The sequence below is a fragment of the Triticum dicoccoides genome, chromosome 2B, assembly GCF_002162155.2.
Source record: "Triticum dicoccoides isolate Atlit2015 ecotype Zavitan chromosome 2B, WEW_v2.0, whole genome shotgun sequence".
NCBI lineage: Eukaryota > Viridiplantae > Streptophyta > Magnoliopsida > Poales > Poaceae > Triticum > Triticum dicoccoides.
The window spans coordinates 670,042,064-670,052,319 of NC_041383.1; the positions used below are offsets into that span (position 1 = coordinate 670,042,064).

Sequence of the window (10,256 nt, forward strand, 5' to 3'; positions counted from 1 at the left end):
ACTATACTCTCTTTTTTTTTAGGCAAGGGAAACCTATACTTTCGTCGCAAAGAAATACGATGTGCTGCACAAGGAGCGGCCCAGCTAATTCTGTTCGGCCTACCTAAGGCAGGTCCAGCCGCGGAGGCTCGCAGTCGCACCGTCGTCGCACGCTGGGCGTTGGTAAACCCTGACGAAAGAAATTCCCCTTCTCTCGCTCCCCCCGTCCCGTGATGGCAGCACCGGCGCCCGGCGCCGGCGCCGTCGAGGTTTCCATGGTACCCCTCTCTCTCGCCCTCGCTCTCTCGGAACTCGTCGGTCGTCAATTGCTCATCGGCCTGCGCGATTGCTGATCTAATTGGCGTGGTCGAAATCAACTAGGGTTTCACTTCACGGATTGGCGTTCGTGTCACGCAGGACGCCAAGGCGAAGGCGTTGGTGGCCGCGAAGATCAAGGAAGGGGAGGACAAGGTGCGGATGATAGGACAGTACGCGGTGCGGACGGACCGCGCGATCGACGCGCTGGAGAAAAAGGTGCAGGACCTCGAGGCGGTGATGGATCTCGAGCTGATGCTCGGCCAGTACTGCGCCGACCTCTCGGACATGCACAAGGCGCGCCACTACTACCGTGCCGTCTCGCTCTCGGAGAAAGAGGAGCTGTCCCTCCGCCAAATCGACGACTTCGCCGCCGCCACCATCGCCGAGTATGAGGCCAGCGTCGGCCCCGTCCCGGCCTTCGACAACCACCTCAGCCTGTTCAGCAAAGACATCCCACTGGAGTTCCCCGAACCCTTAGCTCCCCCTCCCGCTTCTTCGGCTCCGGCTTCGGCTTCTCACCACGAGTGAGTTCTCGCTCCTTGCACCTGCATTCATGGTCACTATGCGATTGCAAACTAATTAGTCTACGACCATTTCAGAATTTCAGAGTAGTATGCCTAGAACAGGCCTGTATGTTTGCCCGGTTTCAACTCAAAAGATGAAGTAATGATGTAGGCATAATTGGAGATTTTATCTCCTTGGAACTCTTCTATGTATCCGATTGTAGTAATCAATTAACGGTTCAGATTTTGTGTAGTACCTAGATAGATTAATGCACAGGCCAGTAGAAATGTGCCACTATGGTAGTACCTTGATTTATTCCACAGCCAGTAGAGCTGTAGAGGTGTGGTTGTAGCTCTATTACCATGGCTAGTACGTAGTAAACTGATCATCCTTAGGGGAATAAAAGTAGCAGCTAGGTAAATTATTCAGGGTCAAACCAATCTATAATTCGTTCCTGGCTGCCCTCAAGATCTGCAAAGGGTCTTCACCAATACACCCCCTCTCCGGTTTTGTCTTAGCAGCGAGACGATGTGACTGTCTAGATTGAGTAAGTTAGTACTTGTTTCTTGATCTGGTTGAGTTAATATCAGGTTCACCATCGATTTGTTTCCTAAATGGCCTTTCATCCCAAACCAAAGTGCCAAACTGTAGATTAAAGTGTTGGGTGTGGCGTGGCTTGGTCTGTGGACAATGCCTTTAGATTTGTCCGTCCTAGCTCCAATTATGTCTTTTTCTATCTGCCTCGGAGCCTGGCATTCACTATTTCACTGCACACTTGATTGTTCAAACTAGAAATGAATTACTTTAGGGTTATAGATATCTTCACGTGTTCCGTTTGGTTTGAGACACCAAGAACTTGAGAGCTTTGTGAAAACAGTAAGATCAATCACAACCGGTGAGTAGGATGACAGGATGCAGTTACTGATTTAGCAGCCCTACTAAATAGATGTAGGTGGTATTCCATAGTATAAAACCAGTAACTTGTGCTGAGAAAACAAATATGCCTTTGTGAACAGACATTTGATTGCTTTTGTTCTATTATATATTAGCTACATAATGTTTGTGCATATATATAGGTGGGAGCCCAGCTCTGGCTTCTGGTTCGATCCCCCGTGCCACTTTCAACTCAAAAGTTAAAGTAGGGATGTAGGCAGAATGGGAGATTCTATCTCCTTGGGACTCTTCTATGTGTCTGATTGTAGTAGTCACTTAACAGTTGAGATTTGGTATAGTACCTAGATAGTGGTTGTAGCTCTATTAGCTTGGCTAGTAGTAAATTGTTCAGGGGCACAAAAGTAGTCGCTCGGTATATTATTCAGGGTCAAACCAGTTAATCTATAATTTGTTCCTTGCTGCCCTCAAGATCTGCAAAGGATCTTCACCAATTATTATTCTCTTTCGCCAAACGTTTACCATTGCTTTGCTACACACTGTTTAGAGCCCCTCCAGTTTTGTCTTCGCAGCGAAACAATGTGACTGTCTAGATGAAGTAGAATTTTGATCTGCTTCAGTTAACGTCAGGTTCACCATCGATTCGTTTCGTGAATGGTCTTTCATCCCAAACAAATGTACCAAACTCTATATTAAAGTGTTAGTTGTGGCGCGGCTTGAGCTTGTGGACAATGCCTTCAGACTTCTTCATCCTAGCTGCAGTTATGTCTTGTTCTATCTACCTCTCAGAGCCTGGCATTCACTATTTGACTACGCACTTGATTTTTCATAGTAGAAATGAATTGCTTTGGGGTTATAGATATCTTCACGTGTTCCATTTGGTTGGGGACTCGAAGAAGTGGAGAACATCGCGAAAATGGTGAGATCAATCACAAACAGTGAGTAGGATAACATGATAAGTACACTTGGAAAAGAGAGGCAGTTGCTGATTTAGCAACCCTACTAAATAGATGTAGGTGGTATACCATAGTATAACACCAGTATACCATAGTTATTTTTATATATTAGCTACATAATGTTTGTGCATATATATATATATAGGTGGGAGCCCAGATGTGGCTTCTGGTTCGACCCCCCCGTGGAAGCGAGTTTAGCTACTTCAGTTAAAATTCGTGGGCTTCGGCTCGGGGTCTCCTGTAGCTCCTTGATATAATTTCGCGGGGTTCCTGCCTTATTGGACTAAATTTTTAAAAATGTTTGTGCACATATTCAGTTGTGTTGTTGACTATCATGTAGGCCTGCTGTGTAGAATGGAGGGGATGTTGCATGCTAAGAGATGATCACCTGGAGCACCCCATCCCTTTCATTTCTTCGCCCCCGTCATCCAAGTCGGCTATCATGGTTCTAGGGGCTTTGAGCCTATTTTAAGCACGTCTGCAGTTTTGACTGATGGTGATTAATTTAAACTTGGAGCTGTGAGATTGTCAGTACGAGTGTAGCTATGAACATCTCGGATGTATGCGAACATGTGGGTTCTGAGGTTTGATTCATGCTTGCATTGCTCTGTGCCTGGTGAATTATGAATGCAATCATCACATCGTTTCTATTACTGGTGCATCTGTTGGTGGATCATGGCTGTTGGCGTGTTGAGAATTGGTCGAATGTCAGTTTGTATGGATGATTAATTTAAGCTGTCCATGGTTTCACCAATTTCAAGTCTTCCAGCAATGCAGTTTCGCTTTTTGACTCTTTTCTTTTGAAAAAGAAAGAAAGAAAAGAAAAAAATCATTCAATATGTGTGGGGATTGAGAAGTGATCATTAAGGCAGAACTATTCAACTTCAAGAGGCAGATAAAGGGCCTAACACTTTCAGTGAGCTCGTTCCACATAATTAGCTGGAACTTCAAATCCGTGGGCGCCGGCAAAACAGGCTACTGACAGACTAAGGTAAATATTTAGGATATTAACAATAAATTGGCAAAAATACAAGCCCTCACAACCAACCAAAGCTGAGAGATGCTAGCAATCTTCCAGTCATCTGATCCCACGTTCCCTCCCTGATCTGATGTGAAGCAACACATTTCCTTTTGTCCAGTTTCTGTTTGTCAAGTACTCTATGTTTTAAGAACGAATGTAGTACTCCATTTGTTATAGTAACTAGTTAAGCTTCACAGGGATGAACTGTAACTAATTACTAGTACCCCAGGTACATCAAGGTGTGAGAGATGTGAAGAGTAACTAGTTTTGGCTTAACTGGGTCGACAATGAAAAGATGAGGCATAAACACGGCACCAAAAAGGGCACAAACAGGCTCAGCTAGTAGTAGCAGCAGTAAGGGCAAGGCAACAACATAAGCCACCAGCACATCCAAGCAGGACACAGCACTTGCTGTACTTTGGTTCTAAATGGATATACAAGTTTCTCTCCAATGCAGGTAAATGTTTGGCAACTGGGAAACTACACCACCTTAGGGGGCCACAGCAGCTCACTTCTTGCCACGGCCCTTGGACTTCTTGGATTTCTTCTTGCTCTTCTGCTTCTGCACCGCCTTTCTGGAGGTCGAGGCCGCAGCTTCTCCCGTGTCAGGTTCGTCGTCATCTGAGCATCCGTCGGCGTCGGCGTGAGGCTGGACAGCAGCACCGCTGCTCCAGTCATTCATGCTTTTTTTCGTCGCTTCGCTTTCAATCCTCCTTAGGCTTGCTTCAGTCAGCACTCTGAGGATCAGCTGCAGTTTGTTCTCACCTTTGCGCAGCTTCTCCACAGCAAGAAAAGCTCTTCCCCTCACCCTGTGATAACCAAAACAAATTCGCGCCAAGTGGTAAATTTTCAGAAGACATGGGGATAACCTAGTCATGTCTCTTACACTAGTCTTGAGGGTGCAGAGCATGCAGAAAGATGCCACTCTGCATGCCTATCAATTGCAATGTGGCATTTGTAGTACTGCATTTAAGAATTTTATACTTGGCGCCGAATTAACATTCGCTTACCTGTCAGAACCATTTTCAAACTCACTGCAGATGCGCCTGACATCATCCAGCAATCGTTTATCAATCCCTGCTGGAGTGTTACTTTCCAGCCATGGAAGGGCACTTACAAGGAGTTCAATAATATCCCTCGGATTTTTCTGCACAAATTAGTTTTTTTTAGAATAACATGGCAGCTGGGAACAGTGGGACAAACTGGATGATAACAAAACAAGCATTATAACATTTGAAACTCACCAGGCCTTCGGCTCGAAGAGTCTCAAGCTTCTCAAAGAGTATCTCATCAGCTAAATCCATCCCACTACTACGCTCCATCTCACTATCTTGTGCAGCCTTAGGAATGTTTCCAGCAATAACATTGCCAGACTTATTACCATCAGATTTTTCAGGCAACGGGGTCTCTTGCTTTACAGAACTTGCTTCTTCAGGACACAGAAGAGCCATTATCTTCGGAACATCATAAAAATCCTCCTTGCTAATCATATAAGCATTTAGGTTTCGACAGTCTACCGGGCTCTTGGGTGTACCAATAACTACCATATTATCTCCAATTGCGGCGAGTGCATCAGCAAGCACTCTTGTGAAGTTGCTCGGTGTGCGAGACTTAATTTGCAAAGCATGTACAATCTTCTGAGAGAACTCCACAGGTAAATCCTTGAACACTTCATTCCTCAGGAGGTTATGTGTGACCTCATAGCAATTCCCCAGAGAAAGAGTAAGGATCAGTGGATAAAGTGTAACAACTAGTCTAAGGAGGACCAGTTTGTATGAAGTACTAGAAGGACATGAAGTCTTATGTACCCATTCCTGGAGCATATGCTTGCTCGTCAAGATAGCCATAATTGTCTGATATATGAAACGGCCTGATGTGTATGCCAAACGATCAAGATCAGAATCTGGGCTCGAGTTAGATACCAGGCAGGTGTCAATGTAAACCTTGCTGGTACGGCACTCCAACATATTGACCAACAGAGATTTCGTGCAGCATATAAAATCATTCTGTATTAAGCATGATGAAGCCATAAAACCAAGGCACTCCATAAGACCCACATAGCATATTGGGGATATGTAGTCTAGTTCATCCTTCCACTTCACATTGAAGGTAAACTCAAGAGAACGCTTAAAGTTCAAGATCAAGGAGGATCTATCACCACCACTGTCAAGAAATCTTTTGAAATATTGGAAAAATTCTGCCCAATCAGAACTATTGTCCAGGTACTGCAGTAGTCTTGAAAGTAGCACTTCATCCAATTGTGCTGCATGAAGCAGGAGCATTGTTGTTCTCCCAAGATGCCCGTGAGTCAGATTTTTATTTGCTGGGCGAAGATTTGAATTAAGAGAATCAGCAATCAATCCATATGCAGCTGGTGAGTCAAGTAGACGCAAGAGGCTCCTTGTTGTCCCATCTCTCCACACAAGAAAAACTAACTCAAAGAAGCGACGCTCGCAGAGAACAAAAAAGCTTCTTAACTTCATGGAACTTTTTGGCATACTGAACTGTGGTTCTTCCAGAAACTTTGCTATCTCATTTATGATAAGGATAGTTCTCACCAGGGTATAAGAAGATGATGACTTTGGAGAAATTTGAACAATGGACTCCAACTTCTTAAGTACACTGAAACCAACAGAAGACAGCTCATTCATCCAGAAACACTGAGCACATGAATAACACTGAGGGGCACCCAAGAAACATCTGTTGCCATCTTGCTGCAAAGAATTTCTGCCAGCAGTAGAAAGCCAACTTGCATTCACGTTAAGCACCACATATCTGTCAGCTTCACCATCTTTTCTCAATCCAAAGTACTTGGCACAAAGATCTTCATACATAACTGCATAATCATTTAATTCTGGACCATCGGCGTGGCAAAGTTGAGATAGTACTTTGATTATGATTGACTTCCAGTTATTCCAAACATAAAACAGAGTTTGGGGTGACATCTGGTTAGAGGCCAGCATATCATTACAACTATTTTCATCCTCAGATCCTGGCCCTAATTCTATATTGTATCCAGAGGCTCGAGACTGGAGATGAACATCAAGAATCGAACGGGAAGCAACGAGTTCAACTAACAAGTTTGCACATTTTCTGCCCTCAACCAAAGTGCAATTTAAACTGGGAAGAGACTTATTCACATCTGACAGTGCATCCGCTTCCACGCAAACAAAGCAGTAGAAGCACTCAGATACCTTTTCTGCCATCTCTTTTGCTTTTGAAAGCAACTGTTCCTTCTCTGCATATCTTTTGGGAGGCCACCCTCTACTATTTGAAGACCACAAGGAATCCACAATGATATGGAGGAGGAGAAGCCGTGTCGCATCCTCAAACAAGCCTGCCTTCTCGAGCATGTCTACCTCCAGTAAGACATCTCCATTATGCTTTGCTATTCCTGCAGCTTCTAGGAAATTACCCATCTCCATCTCTAAACTCAACAGTTCATCAACAAGATTCCGAGAATTTAGGAATGCCCGTACATGATCCATAGAGCTGAAAGCTTTAACAAAAGGCATCATATGCTTTATGTCACCACGCTCAAAATAATGTTGAGCACAATTATCCAGATACTTTGTTCTAATTGCAGAAACCTCCAAGGATTTTGAATTCTCAAGCGAATGTTCCTCCTCTAACTGCTGCAGAAACTGTAGGCCCAGATTGAATAATTTTTTTCCTTTCGAGCACATGGAGAAACACTTTGTGTAACATTTAGCTTTCAAGAACACTTCAGCTGCCTCCGACCAGCATTCAGCCATAGCAAAACAATCACCAGCATCCTCAAGTTTAGAAGTACCACATTTTTGCATATAGACCATACCTATGGCAAGGAACACAATGTTTAGTCAGACAGAGCTTCATGGAGTGTGAGGTAAAACTATCCATATGAAAGCTAAAAATTAGCATGTCCGTAATTTATGTAGGGATATCATTTCGAAAAAACGTTTTGAAATTTGATGACATTTACTTATATGGCAGCTCTTTAAGGACAACGTAAAACGTTATGGAATGATGAAATCTCAAAGTATGGATACATCTTGGAAATTATGGAGAGTTGGCACACCTGCTTTTTTGTAGTCACCTAATTTGATATAGCAAGTAGCAGCTTTCTCATGCATGCCTATGGACTCGTAAATCTCTGATGCTGTTTGCAATGAAGCCTTGCCCAACTCCAAATTTGTTGAGATGACACGGTTAGCAGTCGCTACAAGTCCAGCAGCTCTCGCCAACTTCTCTCTATGTGCATCACCGGCCTTTTCAAAGCACATAGTAGCCATCTCGAATTGCCCCTCATTGAATAACTATAAAAAAGAGAGAGAACTAGTGACGTGGAATAACAATGGTAAAACTGTAAGTAGGTACGCGCCATGACCCGCCTAACAAAGAATTTGTGTGCATAGAACAACTGGGACAAAAAAACATGAATTTCACAAGACTAAGAAGTAAGAACACACAGAAATTACTCAATAGGCAAGATAATGCATAGCATGGTAAATTAAAATTGGCTTTCCAGACTAAATAAGTAAGGTCACCAACCTTGGTTCCCCGTAGCCTCCAATCATCACTGCTGCTCCCCGTCTGCATTGCCTGAATGAGGGAAGAATCTAGTAATCTAACTTCTACTAGACACAACTTCTTCCAGTAGTCAAACATTGGTCGACAGTAATCCTCTGTATTTTCACATATCCAGAGTCTTTGCCTAGTGCGTGTGATTGCAACATATAGTTGCTTCAGCTCTGAACAGAGAAGATAATGCTTGCTTCTGTCGAATCCCGGATGAGAGATCTCCTCAGAGTGTGATATAATATCTTTATCTTTCATGTAGCCATAGAGAACTCTCCATTTGTTTCTTAAAGGTGACGAACCAAAAAAGTTGTACAACAGCACATCCTACACAATATCTATGAGGTAAGTACACATTTTGAAACAGTGTTCTACAACTAAAATATTTTGCAAAATGAACAGAGGTGAAACTAAATTTATAGGCCCATACCTGAAACTCAAGGCCCTTACATTCAACAATGGTCAAAACAAGAGCTTGTTTACCAACAAGATCAATAATTTGTTTTTTGGCAGCATCATCACGAACCAGTATGACTTGCTCAGCACCAAACCCATGCAGGTTACCATGTTTGGTTTTGCTTTCTCCAAAAATGGTCATAATTACATTTTCATCGTTATCAGACTCCAGCAGCACAGGAGCTTCTCCGTATACAAGTCCAGTCTCTGGATTAAGCTTGTCAACACTTGACGGGAAAAAGAAGTACAGAAGGCTCATGATACTTTGTGCCATACGGAGGATGCCACAATGTGTGCGGAAATTTTGAGACAGTTGGAACATATCAGAGAGATGGACCTTTTTACCGTGTTTAAGTCCTTGATTCGACGCTTCTGTCTCTGCCAGGAATGCAGTATAAAAAAGTGAACGGATATCTTCAAACCTGAAATCGATACCTCTTGCTATAGTCTGTGCAGTATCACCAGCAAAAAGGAAGCCTTCCTTGATGTTCATACAGACATATTTAAGAAGTGCTATTTGTGTCATGGTGAGATCCTGTACCTCATCTATGTAAACAAAATCCACCATATCGCCATTGTAGCCCTCAGATACAAGACTGCTGTGAAGACTATTGACGAAATCTGACAAATCAAACTCCTTGGCAGTACATTTCATACTCTCATATTCAAGGAATATATCATAAATTTTATCTCTCTTCTCATTGTTCAAAGATGAAAATCTTTTATCTGAAAGCATCACATAATCTTGTCTTCCCAGTTTGCCAGTACAAGGCCTGCTTGCTTGATATGCACCCTTAATATGAGAAATTATTTCGGTGAAGACAGTGGATGCAGCAAATTTCTTTGTCAGGTCTGCATTGAAACGAGGCCAGTAGAAAGCAGCAAATTTTTCATAGGTAACTTCCTTCAGTTCAATAAAAGTTTGCACTGCACGAGATCTTGAATGGCCTCTCTCAAAGCTAGACTTCATTTCACCATAAAACGCATCAAAAAATGATGTCCGGCATGTTCCATCAAGCATCATCAAAAACTTACGATATGTTATAGTAAGAGGATAGTGCTCATGAGGTAGGTCACAAAAATTGTCAGGAATTTCTGTAAACTCTTCCAGGTCATCCATGATGTCATGCATGTGAAGAATGCTAGGCTGGCCAGAGATATCACCGGTGCCAAATCTATAGGGGGTTGAAATAAATTGAAATTAATACAAGGATTATTGTTGGTACAAATCATGAAAGGAGCAAAGCAAAAATCCTTCAAAGAAATCATCGAACCAGCTTGTAATATAATTTTAGAAAGAGCATCAAGCAAGGCTTGGTTGGCTAGTCATGTGAGTGGCTGAGTGCTCGCCCAACCCAGCCACATTCAAGGCCAGGCATGCAAAGTGGTGATCATGATTTATCTTCCCCTTCTATAAAAAGCCACTGGGGTAGTCCCAATATGTGCAGTTTTTCTTTAATAATTCCAATAATCATACATTAAAGAGAAAATGCATGTCAGATGGATAAAAGATTAACCCTTCAGAAAGGTATGACAAAGGGTCTAGAGAATATGAGGTTAGAAATGCAGTA

At 42.9% G+C, this 10,256-nt stretch overlaps 2 protein-coding genes across 3 annotated transcripts in view; one reads left to right on the forward strand and one right to left on the reverse strand.

Annotated features, from left to right (window-relative positions):
- Window positions 1-113: 113 nt before the first annotated feature.
- Window positions 114-3,309, forward strand: LOC119365506. 2 transcript variants are annotated; one of them, XM_037631150.1, is made up of 3 exons: window positions 114-257; window positions 397-821; window positions 2,989-3,309. In XM_037631150.1, exons 1-3 carry the CDS (start codon window positions 213-215, stop codon window positions 2,999-3,001), a joined length of 483 nt encoding a protein of 160 aa, XP_037487047.1. In that variant the 5' UTR covers window positions 114-212; the 3' UTR covers window positions 3,002-3,309. The 2 variants fall into 2 exon arrangements, with proteins under 2 accessions (XP_037487047.1, XP_037487046.1); XM_037631149.1 differs by having other exon boundaries at window positions 130-257; window positions 361-821.
- A 611-nt stretch (window positions 3,310-3,920) lies between these two features.
- LOC119365507 overlaps window positions 3,921-10,256 on the reverse strand; it is a 13,995-nt gene continuing 7,659 nt past the window's right edge. Inside the window, exons 9-14 of the mRNA XM_037631151.1 lie at window positions 8,660-9,860; window positions 8,203-8,556; window positions 7,730-7,967; window positions 4,914-7,486; window positions 4,680-4,816; window positions 3,921-4,478 (exon numbers count right to left, since the gene is read on the reverse strand). Of these exons, the coding sequence (XP_037487048.1) occupies window positions 4,178-4,478; window positions 4,680-4,816; window positions 4,914-7,486; window positions 7,730-7,967; window positions 8,203-8,556; window positions 8,660-9,860 (4,804 nt within the window). The 3' untranslated portion in view covers window positions 3,921-4,177. The remainder of the gene's footprint in view (window positions 4,479-4,679; window positions 4,817-4,913; window positions 7,487-7,729; window positions 7,968-8,202; window positions 8,557-8,659; window positions 9,861-10,256) is intronic.

Excerpts from the sequence above, each read along its gene's own strand:
- LOC119365506 (XM_037631149.1), top strand. The coding sequence starts at position 213 with ATGGCAGCACCGGCGCCCGGCGCCGGCGCCGTCGAGGTTTCCATG. Across the intron at positions 258-360 it reads GCGCCGTCGAGGTTTCCATG|GGTTTCACTTCACGGATTGG; the intron begins GTACCCCTCTCT and ends GAAATCAACTAG.